General features: G+C 39.6%; 1 protein-coding gene across 2 annotated transcripts in view; it reads right to left on the bottom strand.

Annotated features, from left to right (window-relative positions):
- The window catches only part of LOC139478488 (rapamycin-insensitive companion of mTOR-like), a 59192-nt gene extending 42107 nt beyond the window's left edge, over window positions 1–17085 (bottom strand). The window contains exons 1-9 of one of the 2 annotated variants that reach the window (XM_071260972.1): window positions 17030–17085; window positions 16888–16938; window positions 10916–11075; window positions 8880–9011; window positions 5976–6166; window positions 5293–5465; window positions 3148–3212; window positions 2031–2098; window positions 973–1055 (exon numbers count right to left, since the gene is read on the bottom strand). In XM_071260972.1, coding sequence (XP_071117073.1) covers window positions 973–1055; window positions 2031–2098; window positions 3148–3212; window positions 5293–5465; window positions 5976–6166; window positions 8880–9011; window positions 10916–11075; window positions 16888–16938; window positions 17030–17084 — 978 coding nt within the window. In that variant the 5' untranslated portion in view covers window position 17085. Of the gene's footprint in view, window positions 1–972; window positions 1056–2030; window positions 2099–3147; window positions 3213–5292; window positions 5466–5975; window positions 6167–8626; window positions 8680–8879; window positions 9012–10915; window positions 11076–16887; window positions 16939–17029 lie in introns of those variants that run through there. The other variant, XM_071260974.1, reaches the window with a different exon arrangement.
- Window positions 17086–17117: the final 32 nt, after the last annotated feature.

Genomic DNA, 17117 nt, shown 5'->3' with positions numbered 1-17117 from the left:
ACTTCATGAGCATCGATCCATGCAATTGGAATACGATGACATGTATCAACCAAGTCAGCGAGCCTGACCACCCGATCCCATTATTCGCCTCTTACGACAAGCATAGTCGCCTTTTACGGCAAGCATTGGTACCCGAAGACCTATTCTACCCCCGATCTTCACGGGTGTTGCCTCTTGCGGCAAGCAGGAGGATGCTGGGGACACATTCTAACCCAGGGGGACACATTCTAACCCAGGCCCCATAGTCGACTCTAACGACAAGCATATTTAACTGTGGACAAGTTCTACCCTGGACTGCTTCTGGGTTCCACTCCTCCTGGTTCCACCTGATAATACTACTCTGCACCACACCTTTATAAACCTCCTGTGACGTCATCCTATTGTTCTCCAGTCGGGTTAAATCTCATAAACAGGGTCGTTGTAATGTCCCTGGGATTTTATATAATATCCCCGGGATTTTATAGGATATTCAAGTCATATTTGCTATATAATGTGTTATAATTTCACAGGGATTTTATATAATGTCCTGGGTATTTTATTGATATAACTTCTGTTCAGATTGTAACATGTAATGAAATGTAAAATCAAATGACAAATGTTTTCTTTATATTCCCGAGGATCGAACTCACAACCCTCATATCTGTAGCCCAGTGAGTCTACCACAAGGCTACAGAGGTATTGATAAGCCACAATGCTTTTTAGAATGCCCTTTTCAAGATCCATATGCCAGCAACAGATATTTTACGCCCGTATCCTAAGGTTCATGGAAAGTATGTTCGAAACATAAAAATGTTGATAAATTTTGTTTTAAGGTTCAAAATCTGTTTATAAGTAAGATAAAACACTTACCTCGGGTTGTTATGATATTTAAACCCTTTCCCTCGGGAAAATCCCTCGGGATGCGAGTTTTAAATATCATAACAACCCTCGGACGTTTTATCCCATACATAAATACCAGCAACTGAGTCTTACCCTGATCTCCGCAAACGGCAGGTACAAGATACCGATAAGGGACTGGAGGCCTGAGCCCTCAGGGTGACACAAGCGAATCAGACCTGCACACAAACAAACATGATGGCTTAGCAAACAAAAACAATGAATGGAAAACTTTGTAGGAAAGAAAATAAGAATCATTAAACATTGGTCAACTGACATTGACCTTCATATTTCCCATACATTATTTCTAAGTTTCAAAATATGATACCAGTTAGGGATGTCAACGATTCACCGATTGTACCGATGCATCGGTATATAATTCTCACGATACGATATGAGATACCTGTAAATTTATATCAATACGAAACATTGTTGAAATCGGTATCCATTTGTTCGCGTATTGATTGATTTTTCTTTTCGAATTGAAATGTCATCATATTTTCTGAATTTGACACACGTATACGAAAACTTGTAAGTGTCTGACACTTGTTTGAATATACAGAATCATCCTTTTCTAAGTATTATTATTTTACAAAACAATCTACTGATAGTGATTAGGATACATAATTGTGAATGTGATATGTAATTAAAAAGTTTGCTTTTAAATTTCAAGCATAAAAGGTCGGTATTGCTGTATCGAGATACGTATCGTATCTTGACCTCCAAATCGAGATATGTATCGTATCGTGAGGTCCCTGTATCTTGACAACCCTAATACCAGTTATGCTAAAGATGTGCTGGAGTGAGCAGGAGATTTGTTTTCACCTCCACATAGATGCTAAAAATTTGAATGTAATTCTGTACAACTTCTATACAGTGAAACCCTGTTCATCCAGATGTACCGTTGCCAAGGAAATTGTCCAGTTTAACCAATTTCTGGATTATCAAATTACTGGTATGTATTGTTTGAGAGGCATTACTTAGAAGTTGACGGATGACTATGTAGACACAATTTATGGATAACAACTTCTTTATTTATTGGTATGTAGTGATTTTAGTTTAACAAACAATTTCAAAAAAGGGTTTCCGAAACTGCAGGGTCCAGACTAACAGGGTTCCACTCTGCACGGTGTGTGGCAATATTGCCTTCTGACCTGGCCACGACCTGATGACAGTGATGAGAGCCATCCTGCTGGCACTAAACCGGGCTTCTTGGCTGTCACTGAAACAACAGACAGACGGAACTTTATACAGAATTCATCATTAGATTACCATTACAAGTGACATTGTTTGTTTGTTTGTTTATTGGAAACATAGACATCTTTATCATGTTTGTTTGTTGTTTAACGCCGCACTCAGCAATATTCCAGCTATATGACGGTGGTCTGTAAATAATCAAATCTGGACCAGACAATCCAGTGATTGACATCATGAGCATCAATCCACACAATGTGGGATAGGATGACGTGCATCAACCAAGTCAGTGAGCCTGACCACCCGATCCCGTTAGTCACCTCTTACGACAAGCATAGTCGCCTTTTATGGCAAGCATGGGTTGCTGAAGCCCCAAAACATTGAAGTGAGATCATTATCCTAACTTTGCATCATTGGAACCCATCCATTATTCAGTCTCATCAGGTACTGGTCAAAACAACATAAAAATCCAACATAATAAATGGAATACAACTCAGCTTTTGTATCCTTTGCCATATCCAAATTAGAACCTATTCACAGACCCTTCCTCATAACAGTGAGGCTTAGATCAAGAAGGCTTAAAATAATTAAAAGAATTGGTTCTCAGGCAATGACTTTTGAAATAATAGTGCGGGCGATTGTGGTATTTTTTGTTGTTGCTTGTTCAAACTAGTATGTAACCAAATAAACAGTTGTGTACCATCAACCTGGGAAAGGGCCTCCCTACATCAACAAGCACACAAACTCCTATTGCCGCCATGACCACAACATGAGATGTGCAGTAAAGCAATGCGCATGAAAAGGGAAGTAACTGCATGCTATATAGGATCGCATTGTTTTAAGTTCTTTTAAGGATACTTATTTTCTAATTAATTTTTTTTTAATATGGAAATAAAAACGAAATGTGCGGCAGACTTTATGATGATCATGATGATGTGGGCGGTGCCTGAGAACCAAGACTATTATTCATTTTAGCCTATATATCCCTATATTGTATGGTAAACAAAGTGTTGCGATACACATCACATGAGTATAACAGCGTATCATGTACATCCACAGTACTGAGAGCACACTCACTGATGGGAATGTTCCGATTCTCCGCTGTATTTGAAATGACAGTCTGTGAAAGGTGCCAAGAGTTGCTGAAAGTGAGTCAAAATATACCCATGATCTTAATCATCAAAGAAGGCTCTGAACACATGCTACAGGGTTGTTATGAATCTTGTAATCACACAATTACCGCTACTGCATGGAAGCAGGGATATCAAAAAGACTTTAAAGTAACTTGTTTTGCATTCTTCAAGCACCAATCATTAAAGGAAAATATAAAAATGTGAGGGAGGTATAAACATGATAAACAGAAAAGATTTTCTTTATGGCTCTACAAATTCAACCAACTGACCATGTGAAAAGAAATCAATATATGGTCCAAATTTGGGAACGTTTGGAAAATCCTTATTTGTCTGAAATTCAGAAGTATTGGAGCATTGCATCCTATCCAACTCAATAATGTAACACTAAGTACTGAAATAGCCTTGTTACTCAATAATATCTACCACCTAGTTACTGAATCATATCTACCACCTAGTTACTGAATCATATCTACCACCTAGTTACACAATCATATCTACCACCTAGTTACTGAATCATATCTCTCATCTAGTTGCTGAATCATATCTACCACCTAGTTACTGAATCATATCTACCACCTAGTTACTGAATCATATCTACCACCTAGTTACTGAATCATATCTACCACCTAGTTACTCAATCATATCTACCACCTAGTTACTGAATCATATCTCTCATCTAGTTGCTGAATCATATCTACCACCTAGTTACTGAATCATATCTCTCATCTAGCTGCTGAATCATATCTACCACCTAGTTACTGAATCATATCTACCACCTAGTTACACAATCATATCTACCACCTAGTTACTGAATCATATCTCTCATCTAGTTGCTGAATCATATCTACCACCTAGTTACTGAATCATATCTCTCATCTAGTTGCTGAATCATATCTACAACATAGTTACTGAATCATATCTACCACCTAGTTACTGAATCATATCTACCACCAAGTAACTGAATCATATCTACCACCTAGTTACTGAATCATATCTACCACCTAGTTACTGAATCATATCTCTCATCTAGCTGCTGAATCATATCTACCACCTAGTAACTGAATCATATCTACCACCTAGTTACTGAATAATATCTACCACCAAGTAACTGAATCATATCTACCACCTAGTTACTGAATCATATCTACCACCTAGTTACTGAATCATATCTACCACCTAGTTACTGAATAATATCTACCATCTAGCTACTGAATAATATCTACCACCAAGTAACTGAATCATATCTACCACCTAATTACTGAATCATATCTACCACCTAGTTACTGAATAATATCTACCACCTAGTAAATGAATATCTACAGAACTGATGTGAAAATCTCAAGGCCAAATATAGACCTCCGAACACACGCAGACAAATCGTATAACACATGCTCAGCCAATCAACCTGACCACCAACAGTGTTTCAACCTTTTATGACAAGCAACAGGGCTCAAAATTAACATAAGTCTGCAGGTCTGAGAATGGTAAAATGCAGTAAGGAGATGTCACATTATTTGCTGACTGCCACTTTTACCATAAGGTAGATGACAACTCTGCAGTAGGCCATTTTTCTGACTAGTACAAATACAAATTAATTTCCAACCGTAAGCAATGGTCTCATGGAGCTGTATTCTCGAGCCTCCACAATGTGAGACATGAATGTGAGACATGAATGTGAGGCATGTATGTGAGACATGAATGTGAGACATGAATGTGAGACATGTATGTGAGACATGAATGTGAGACATGTATGTGAGACATGAATGTGAGACATGTATGTGAGACATGAATGTGAGACATGTATGTGAGACATGAATGTGAGACATGTATGTGAGACATGTATGTGAGACATGGATGTGAGGCATGGATGTGAGACATGAATGTGAGACATGAATGTGAGACATGAATGTGAGACATGTATGTGAGACATGGATGTGAGACATGTATGTGAGACATGAATGTGAGACATGGATGTGAGACATGTATGTGAGACATGTATGTGAGACATGAATGTGAGACATGGATGTGAGACATGAATGTGAGACATGAATGTGAGACATGAATGTGAGTGGCACACAGTGGGGCTTACCTCCAGGTCGGTGTTGGCTTTGATGTAGTGTCGGGTGCGAGGATGGTTGAGGAGGTACAACACAGTACAGACTAGAGACTCGTTGAGGCGAGGGTATTGGTGACACGCCAATATGTTCCTGAGAATTGAACTCACTCCACCGCATTTGTACAAAACACTGGTATTGTGGAAAGCTGAAATAGTAAAGAAACCTCACTTTAGTCCTAATATCATAATTTGTTGATGTTCACAATGGCAGATACTCTCCTGGTCAGGCAGGTAAAGAGCAGTCAAACATTACCCAAAACAAGAAGCTGAATCCACGGATTTGTCTATTTTCTACTTATAAATTACTCTCCCACAAGAAATACAACTGATGTTATCATACCTTCATATTTTCAATCTTATTGTGTTAATATCTATTTATATTGTTTTGTATCATGATTGTCAAGTTTGAACCGCAATAAACTCTCCTATACAAAATAGTTGTTTCTCCTGTGTTTTTTTCCACGGGCAAATTTGTGACTTTTTTCTATGTTTTTTTTCTCTGTTACTGCCTTTCGATTTCCGCACAATACCAATATATATAGATTCCTTGCACCTATTCCAATTGAGGTTCCTTACAGGGATACAAATCATAATAAAACGTCCCTCTTAATCCACATAACTAACAACAGTTAGCAATGGTTGCCAGTTTGACATACCTATTTCACACACACTAGCCAGACATACTCGCAGCAGTCGGTCGCGCTCGCTGGCCCCATCGTTGGCGACAGCTATAAGTGGATACAGCAGGGAGGGGCAGAGCTTTTGGGGGGACAGCTGGCAGATGTTTCGGATCAACTTGATGGCATGGACACGCTCTATCTCATTGTCCATACATATGTCTAAAGATCTGAAAAGTGGTCGAATAAAATAACATGACGACTACTTCTGTCCATCATACAAAATACAGATGGCTAGTTAGACAAGAGAGACTAGACGTAAAGGCAGTGTCTAGAATGCTGCTGATTGGCAACAGGTGTCAAGACTATGGTCTCACCTACCATTTGTGTGTTTGTTTTGTTTGTTGTTTAACGCCGCACTCAGCAATATTCCAGCTCTATGACGGCGGTCTGTAAATAATGGAGCCTGGACCAGACAATCCAGTGATTGATATCATGAGCATCGATCCACGCAATTGGGATATGATGACATGTCTAAACCAAGTCAGCGAGTCTGACCACCCGATTCCATTGCCTTTTATGGCAAGGATGGGTTGCTGAAGACGTATTCTACCCCAGATCTTCACAGTCGACTCTCCTACCAACTAGAAAGACCAGATAATAGGCAGTGTCTACAACATGTAGAATGTCGTTGGTCGGCAACAGGTGTCACATCTATGGTCTCAACTGGCAACTATATTGACCAGAAAAACGGCAATGTCTGGAACATGTAGAAAGTCACTGGTAGTCAAAATTGTCACATCTGTGGTTTTATGTACCATCGAGATTGACCAGATGAAAGGCTGTGTCTAGAACATGTAGAATTGTGGATTGGCAACAGGTGTCATGTCTATGGTCTCAATTGGCGACTAGATAGCCCAGATGTAAAGGCAGTCTCTTGAATGTCATGGCAACAGGTGTCATGTCTATGGTCTCAACTGGCGACTAGATAGCCCAGATGTAAAGGCAGTCTCTAGAGTGTCATGGCAACAGGTGTCATGTCTATGGTCTCAGCTGGTGACTAGATAGCCCAGATGTAAAGGCAGTCTCTAGAGTGTCATGGCAACAGGTGTCATGTCTATGGTCTCAACTGGTGACTAGATAGCCCAGATGTAAAGACAGTCTCTAGAATGTCATTGATTGGCAACAGGTGTCATGTCTATGGTCTTAACTGGCGACTAGATAGCCCAGATGTAAAGGCAGTCTCTACAATGTCATGGCAACAGGTGTCATCTCAACTGGCGACTAGATAGCCCAGATGTAAAGACAGTCTCTATAATGTCATTGATTGGAAACAGGTGTCATGTCTATGGTCTCAACTGGGGACTAGATAGCCTAGATGTAAAGGCAGTCTCTAGAATATCAATGATTGGCAACAGGTGTCATGTCTATGGTCTCAACTGGGGACTAGATAGCCCAGATGTAAAGGCAGTCTCTAGAATGTCATGGCAACAGGTGTCATGTCTATGGTCTCAACTGGCGACTAGATAGCCTAGATGTGTAAGCAGTCTCTAGAATGTCATGGCAACAGGTGTCATGTCTATGGTCTCAACTGGGGACTAGATAGCCTAGATGTAAAGGCAGTCTCTAGAATGTCATGGCAACAGGTGTCATGTCTATGGTCTTAACTGGGGACTAGATAGCCTAGATGTAAAGACAGTCTCTAGAATGTCAATGATTGGCAACAGGTGTCATGTCTATGGTCTCAACTGGGGACTAGATAGCCTAGATGTAAAGACAGTCTCTAGAATGTCAATGATTGGCAACAGGTGTCATGTCTATGGTCTCAACTGGGGACTAGATAGCCCAGATGTAAAGGCAGTCTCTAGAATGTCATGGCAACAGGTGTCATGTCTATGGTCTCAACTGGTGACTAGATAGCCCAGATGTAAAGGCAGTCTCTAGAATGTCATTGCAACAGGTGTCATGTCTATGGTCTCAACTGGGGACTAGATAGCCCAGATGTAAAGGCAGTCTCTAGAATGTCATGGCAACAGGTGTCATGTCTATGGTCTCAACTGGCGACTAGATAGCCCAGATGTGTAAGCAGTCTCTAGAATGTCATGGCAACAGGTGTCATGTCTATGGTCTCAACTGTTGACTAGATAGCCCAGATGTAAAGGCAGTCTCTAGAATGTCATGGCAACAAGTGTCATGTCTATGGTCTCAGCTGGCGACTAGATAGCCCAGATGTAAAGGCAGTCTCTAGAATGTCATGGCAACAGGTGTCATGTCTATGGTCTCAACTGGCGACTAGATAGCCCAGATGTAAAGGCAGTCTCTAGAATGTCATGGCAACAGGTGTCATGTCTATGGTCTCAACTGTTGACTAGATAGCCCAGATGTAAAGGCAGTCTCTAGAATGTCATTGCAACAGGTGTCATGTCTATGGTCTCAACTGGCAACTATATTGACCAGAAAAACAGCAATGTCTGGAACATGTAGAAAGTCACTTGTCATCAAAATTGTCACATCTGTGGTTTCATGTAGCATCGAGATTGACCAGATGAAAGGCTGTGTCTAGAACATGTAGAATGTTGTGGATTGGCAACAGGTGTCATGTCTATGGTCTCAACTGGCGACTAGATTGCCCAGATGTAAAGGCAGTCTCTAGAATGTCATGGCAACAGGTGTCATGTCTATGGTCTCACCTAGCGACTAGATAGTCTAGATGTAAAGACAAGGCAGTGTCTGGAAAGTCACATATCGGCAACATGTGTCATGTCTATGGTCTCACCTAGCGACTAGATAGTCTAGATGTAAAGGCAGTGTCTGGAATGTCACTGATCGGCAACAGGTGTCATGTCTAAGGTCTCACCTAGCGACTAGATGGTCTAGATGTAAAGACAAGGCAGTGTCTGGAATGTCACTGATCGGCAACAGGTGTCATGTCTAAGGTCTCACCTAGCGACTAGATAGTCTAGATGTAAAGACAAGGCAGTGTCTAGAATGTCACCGATCGGCAACAGGTGCCGAAATACTCTCAAGGTGGCAGCTCGTACTTCCTTAGCTTCATGCAAAAGTCCAACTCGCAAACTGAAAAAACAAACAAAATTTAATTACAATGAGTCCAATTATTCTCTAATCCTCTCTCTGAAGGTTTTCCCAACCCTAAGGAAGGTGTCATAGCTCACAATGTTAAGGGATAAAAAGTAGCCAAGAACTTCTACTTTCCCCAATAGTGACAACAAATAGCAATACCCAACACACATTTGTAATTCTACGATGACATGATACGATGGAATACATGACATGTATCATCCATGTCAGCGAGTCTGACCATTAGTTACCTCTTACAACAAGCATAGTCGCCTTGAATCCCTAGTCAACCCTTCACGGGTTTTTAAAAAAATTAAAACAAGTTAGAAATTGAAAGAAAACAGCTTGGAAACTGGTATAAAGAATTTATTCCACCTCTCAGAAATCCATGTGCAGCCTGACATGCTCATGGCAGGTAATATTGGATTTAATTGCCCGCTGTGAAATGTATTCCCCTGAGGCAGGATACATCATATTTTATCAAGATAATGTGGATCAATCAGGTCTCATCATTCTGACATGGAGGTATGATAAAAGTTTGTATCTTATCTGTTGACACATAAGGCCAAGAAATGTGACAAGAATATTCCTCCCCATACTGTGGATCAGTTAAAAATGTGTTCAAACAACCCTGTTTAGGTAATCATCAATTTTCAGTTTTTTTATTGAGCAAAACAACTAATCATAATAATACTTCAATGAATGTCAATATTATCTGCATTTTAACAGAGTTATCTTTCCTTGCCTGATCTGTGCCACCATGGATTTATTGAGTTTTAATTTTCTGCATACTGAGAGTGAGTGAGTGAGTTTGGTTTTACGCCGCTTTTAGCAATATTCCAGCAATATCACGACGGGGGACACCAATATGGGCTTCACACATTGTACCCATGTCGGGAATCGAACCCGGATCTTCGGCGTGACGAGCGAACGCTTTAACCACTAGGCTACCCGACCGCCCTGCATACTGAGAAAACAATAACGTCCTTGGAAACTGTTCTACTGAATGTTCTTAAAGGACTAGATAAACTGAAGACTGCGAAACTTTTCCACAGGGATTTCGGGATAGAGTTGCTTGAAAGTAACCAATGCTTGTAGAAAGAGGTAACTATTATAAGATGGGGGATTGTTTAGTCAGGCTACTTTGTTGGCAGTGGGATGTTTACTTTATCAACCACTTATTTGTATGATTATTTTTGGGTTACTGTGATATAGTGAAATACTGCAGACTCATGCTCTCCCTCAAGATTGCACTATGAGTGAGTTGGCTTCAAGCCCGCTTTGAACAGTATTCCAGTTACATCACTGTGTGTCAGCTTCATGTGGAGGAACGCCTGTAGTGATGCATGTCTTGGATGTTTACCACTTTGGTGAAACCCACAGGCATGGGTATGGTGCTAACAGACCTCGAAATGGATTGACAACAGGTGTCATGTGTAAGGTCTCACCTAGCGACAAGGTAGTCCAGATGGAAAGACAAGGTAGTGTCTAGAATGTCACCGATCGGCAACAGGTGTCATGTCTAAGGTCTCACCTAGCGACTAGATAGTCTAGATGTAAAGACAAAGCAGTGTCTAGAATGTCACCGATCCGCAACAGGTGTCATGTCTATGGTCTCACCTGGCGACTAGATAGTCTAGATGGAAAGACAAGGCAGTCTTGGATGTTTACCACTTTGGTGAAATCCACAATGCATGGGTATGGTGCTAACAGACCTCGAAACATAATCAGGACGAATAAGGATTTGAACCCACAATCATAAGTTTCTGGGGTGCCCAAGGGACGCAACTCTGCACAGCAAGTTGTGTTGCCTGGGACAACTCAGCCACCCTAAACAGCAAAACCAACTTCCTCAATCAGGATGACTGACATATTGGACTAGATCCTCATCATCCACTTACCAAATAAGAATGTCTCTGCTTTTGAGACCCAGGCCTTTATCCTTCCCATACTTGTGAATGAGTTTGACAAAACAGTTCAAATAGCCCAGCTTCTTCCCTTTGCTGACATTGTTTTGCTGTACAATGTGACGAAGTATTTCTTTGACGTTTTCCGACACATCTGGAAGAAGTAACGGCACATATGACACTATAAATCACAGATTAATAAATCTACTTTTTATAATATTCACAAGCACAACATACATGCCTTCATTATACAAATCAGTAAATTACACTTGCCTTTCAATTATGAAGTAAAATTTACAGATATGACCTTTGTATCTTGTAATTTTGCATTGGAATTGTGGAATGAGGAAGAGTGAGCTGGGCTTACCCATGTTAACATCACTTTGAGTGAGCGAGTCAGGAGGGTTTAACACTGCTTTTAACAGTATTCCAGTTATATCACGGAGTGTCAGCTTGACGTGGGTGGAAAGCGAGAAGTTGTTGTTGTTGTTGGGTTGTTGTTTAACGCCACACTCAGCAATATTCCAGCTATATGATGGCTGTCTGTAAATAATGGAGTCTGGACCAGACAATCCAGTGATTGATATCATGAGCATCGATCCAAGCAATTGGGATTGATGACATGCATCACCCATGTCAGCAAGCCTGACCACCAGATCCTGTTAGTCACCTTTTACGACAAGCATAGTAAGATGCAGGTCACAGACGTTTATCACTTCGGTGAAACCAACAAGGACGGGTACGGTGTGTCATGTTTATGTGCAAGAAAAATCACTGTTATGAAACCCATAAACAAAATATATTGAGTTGGCATACCAAGGAGGATAATCTGGGATTGAGAACCCAGATCCTGGCACAACTAAGGGATGCAACTCTGCAGTGATGTGCAGCACCTCAACTACAGGTCCACCCATGCCCCAAAAGAAGAAAACAATCACAATGACTACTGTTGGTCCACCTTTAAGTAGGATGTCACCATGACCTTGATGCTATCATGGTTATGGATCACAGAGTGATTCTCCACCACACAAACATAATCGGATATTGTAGTCACCATGTCAATGTTTTCAAAACAAACTATTTCAAAGTGTACTTTTGTATAAACAAATTCTTATGCTACAGTTCCACCAAGTCAACAATGATGGGTCAGCCAGTCCAGCAGAATACTGTCCACGCCAGCACTCACAACACATTATGGTGGTATGAACAGTTCTAATTCATCCAAAATACTTCACCATTGTTCACCATTGTTCAATGCTCGTAATGAAGCATGAACAACAACTGAAAAAAGCTAAAGGTTTACAGTGCCACTACTAGGCTACAGCAGACATAGTCAACTATTGGTTTTAATTTCTAATTCTGTATTTGTCTTATAATTATCAGCATGAAAGCATAACCTTGTTTTTTTATCATGATACGTTATTCATTGAAGCAACAAAGGATAAAATCATAGATTTATTTAGGTGTCCTCAAGTGGTCAATATCAACAAATTTGAGTTAAACTTTCTTATCCAGGTTATTGCAATTACCGGTAACACTAATGATAACAATGAGTTTTAGTTTTGCAAAGTACTTTAGTCTATTATTTTTACTTTTATTTCACAGATCACAGGTTGTCAGTCACTTGATTGTCTGGTCCAGACTCAATTATTTACAAACTGCTGTCATACAGCTGCAACATTGCTGTGTGTCGCGTAAAACAACAAGCAAACAACAATAACTATCTGTGTAGTGAGTGAGTGAGTGAGTGAGTGAGTGAGTGAGTGAGTGAGTGTGAGGGGACACCAGAAATGGGCTTCACACATTGTACCCATGTCAGGTCAGCGTAACGAGCAAACGCTTTAACCACTAGGCTACCGACCGCCCCAGAAGAAGTAGTGAGTACAGCAGTACAAAATAACATTTTTAGTTCACTAGTCCTTATCATGATAACACAAAGCAAAACCCTTAATAATAGAAAATTTCTACTAGTCCTTATGATACCTTAACTATTGGGCAGTTTCGCAAGGACTACAGGCCAATTTCTAACACTGGAATCATACCCCGATGACAATTGCACATTCTAGCATGCTACAAGTACCAGAACTTAAAACTACCAACCCAAAGTTGATGAATATAGCAAAGGGAAAATCAGGAAAGAGGATGGGTGTGAGTGCCCAAGGGTAAAAGAAGTTACTACAGATTGTTATGCCATGTGTGTCCATTGTTTTGGCAAGATGTTATTCTTCCCAACCAAATGAGTGAGTGAGTTTGGTTTTACGCCGCTTTTAGCAATATTCCAGCAATATCACGACGGGGGACACCAGTAATGGCCTTCACACATTGTACCCATGTCGGGATTCGAACCCGGCTCTTCGGGGTGACGAGCGAGCGCTTTAACCACTAGGATACCTGAACGCCCCCCAACAAAAAGAACAACCTCATGCATGCAACATGCAGACGTTGCATGATTTGATTTAGACGAGAGACAAACAAGCCTTGGTTCACAGTTTTGCATTATCATGTGAAACGCATCTCAGTCGTAGCCCATGTGGTACAAGTCAGCTGGCGCCACCTCTACGGTGATGACCTATATCACCCTCGAGGAGGGCGCAAACCTACACATACACGCTATTAGCAGTTGGAACACCACAGCACTAACAGCATTAGACACAGTGACAAAACTGTGAGTGTGGGACTGGAACCAGAGACACTAACCCTAATTGAAGCCTTGGTAATCAGTGGGGTAAAAAAGTGTAATTTCATGTAAAAACGAGTAATGTTAAGAGTACCATATGCAGGTCTTTGCTTTGACATTTTGTTGTTAGGCCTTGACGTACATGGAACACAGGTACACACATTGCTGTTAGTAATATAGCCACACACGACAGCCTCACTATTTAACAAATAGGGAGAAAAAGCTTACAATAAGTATCGGCAGCGTAGGAAATTGGCACTCGTTGCCAAACTGTCCAATAGTAATGGTATCATAAAGACTAGTATAAATTTGCCATTATTAGGGTTTTGCTATATGTGATCATCACAAGGACAAGTGAACTAAAACAGTTAGGTTCTATTGGTGATCTGTGTGCATGCAATTAGTTCCCTGTAGAATGCTTCACATCACCAGTACACTGACAATTTTCTATGTGATATTTTGTAAATGTAAATAATTCATGAAAAAATAAATAAATACAAAAAGCATAATTTTGGCAGGACAATCGGAATAGTGTAATTTTAGGCTCAAAACCGTAATTATTATGCCAAAAGGGCAATGTTTGTTTCTAAATGCTGCACTCAGCAATATTCCAGCTATATGACAGTGGTCTGTAAATAATTGAGTCTCGACCAGACAATCCAGTGATTGACATCATGTGCATAGATTCAAGCAATTGGGATACAATCACATGCATCAACCAAGTCAGCAAGCCTGACCATCCGATCCTGTCGGATGCCTTTTACAGAAAGTATAGGTTGCTGAAGACCGATTCTAACCCATATCTTCACGATGTACATTGTATAAGCGCAACTGTTGACATCTCTGCATACATGGCATAACTGCTTGTCATTTCTCTACAAGATGACTCTTAAATAAAACTCATACCATGTGTGTTTGAAAAGTATAATATAACATGTCATTTTCCAATGCAACGTTTTCGTTGTGTAAAACATAATATTGAGATCATGACTATGTTAACATTAGGGATGTAAGCAGGTTCTCCCAACAAAAGAGGTAAACTCAAGGTTGTTTTTTAAACCTTTGATTGCATTTTAAAGGGCAAGTTCACACGGAAATGAACCATTTTTTCTTGTACTTGTTCCACATTAAAAGTGTTAACATAGAAGTGTCATAGACAAAAATATGAAAACATCATTTTTAATTAACATATTTTTTGCACTAAAACGATTTATATTTTTCACATTTACCAAGTGTTCTATTTCCATGACAAAAACACCATGGCTTATGCCCCTTGCAATATGACGTCATTGGTGTCAATTGATAAACATTATGACGTCATTATGCTTTGTTAGAGCCGCTTCACGTGGTGTAGGTACAGTTTTGTGATTCTAGCATCTCAGATGCCAGCCAGAATTGTGTTATGCTGAGTCACCACTGCGCCGGAGTGTGTCGTAGACCATGTTGTTTTACCGCAAACTGGTCCTTGATATCTTTTGCGCTGAGAATAGACAGGGACCCAGTTGAATTGGCACCAATTACGTCATAATCTAAGGGGGATAACTTAGGCCTATTTTGCTCGTAAAACGAAGGCCTCATAACGGCATATCACTTTCGTACTATTGTGAGCTTACTACTTTCACTGTGAAAAAAAATGAGTGTATATTTTCAAACACAGATACTAACTAATTCTAAAATTGCGTTTTGTTTAGAAAAAGAAAGAAAGTGATTTTTGCGTGTACACTTCCCCTATAAGCAGTTTTTTGCAGTTTGGACATTAACACCATCTCAATCTTCAATAATTAAAATTTCAAAGTTATCTTTGATGATTTTTTTTTAAACGTGATTATCTGCATTTCCGCGGAGATTTCACATCCCTGTAACATAATGCTTTCATCAATTTTAACCATGTTACTTCTGGAATTATGGGACCAGTAATGAGACAATTTAACCAAAATTTTAGCGATGTCTTACAATTTATTTAACATAACATTGGGGACTAAACTTATTAACATTGAAACACATTACACAAAAAAGACTGTGTTTTGTGCGAGTTTTGTGGTACCAAATTTTCACTCAACACGTATAATGTCATTTGTAAGTAAGTTGGTTTTCAGATACTGTATATGACCGTAGATGATAAACCGAATTTTGAGGACCAGAAAAAAGATTCTGTTGAAAGGTTTCGGCCTATGTAAAGATTAATTTGAGTAATTCAATATGGATTGTTGATATTCTATTTCTGATGACGGATCATGACGACAGATAGTTTTAGGTTGGTGGTCCGACTTACATCCCAAACATTTTGATACAGATTTCAAGGACAAAGTTAGTACCTTGGCTCAAATATGAGATCAGCTTATCTACGGTCATTTACGGTACATGCAACACTAATCGTTTGAACAAAACATTAAGATTGCGAATAAATGATCTTTTTGTATTTGAAACTTGAAATATAAGTTTTACCTCAAACTAAAAAGAGCTGATACGGTTTTAGCATGTTTAGCATTAAGCTTTGATCTTATTTGGTGTTACTTGATTTGTGGCAATCACAAAAATGTTAGATAACTACTGACAAAAACAGTGTGAACATTTCTATGTATATACCATGAAGGAAGATAGGTACATAGCTGAAGATGAAGTATATACATATTACATACTGGCATTAACCAATTGTTCAGTGTTGGGTCATTGGCAATTACTTTTAATTATCTCAGAATCTAAGAATCTCTGTAATGTTTTTGAAATTTAAAATAACAATCAATCAACATGGTCACTTTAGTTCAATATGAACAATATGTAATTTCTATGCTGTAAGGCAAGCAAGACCCAAGAAAGCTAAATGCTATCTTACTCATTTGAATAATCAAGGAAGAGGGAGTAGGCTCCAGTCAGTTGTCAGTCTAGAAAGTTTTATTTTCTCAAAAATGTCTTCTTGTTTACAAGCTCAATATAAGGATGCATTTACTGAGAACAGTTATGTATCAGGTAATTTCACAGAGACAACATTTTTGTTTCACCAAGGGCCTAATCAAAATTTCAGGAAATGGGTAACTCGCCATATAGCATCGTTGCCCTTTAAATTCATATCATCGTATTCAAATAGTGTTAGAAATGTGATGGATGTAAGGTCATATCCTATCCACCTAACCAACATTAGAGTGATACATTACCGGTATACCTGTGTCTTGATCTCAAGTAATTTCATTGTTACACGTAGAAACATCACCTGTTGTACTGTGTCGAATATGCTCTACATTTAAAATATTATTCAGATGACATTTCGGGTAGGGAAGTCAAAACTGCCAACCTTTACTCCAATCCAACCTCACTGTTTCTTCACTGCCGCTTTCGCGCCGAGCTGAAAAATGAATGCATACACGTAAAAACACTCCTACAGCAAATGCGATGTATGAAAACACAAGTCAGTACACTCAATGGCATACACTTACCTCGAAATCGGCTACTTCGAATGTTACGGCCAGGGCGAACCATCGAGGCCGCCATATTGGTGGCTCCCAAAATGACGATTTTTGGAAA

Source organism: Haliotis cracherodii, unplaced genomic scaffold (genome assembly GCF_022045235.1).
Source record: "Haliotis cracherodii isolate W230 unplaced genomic scaffold, xgHalCrac1.p SCAF_4, whole genome shotgun sequence".
NCBI classification, from domain to species: domain Eukaryota; kingdom Metazoa; phylum Mollusca; class Gastropoda; order Lepetellida; family Haliotidae; genus Haliotis; species Haliotis cracherodii.
The sequence above is the reverse complement of the archived record's forward strand: the minus strand, read 5'-3'. Positions and strand labels throughout refer to the sequence as shown.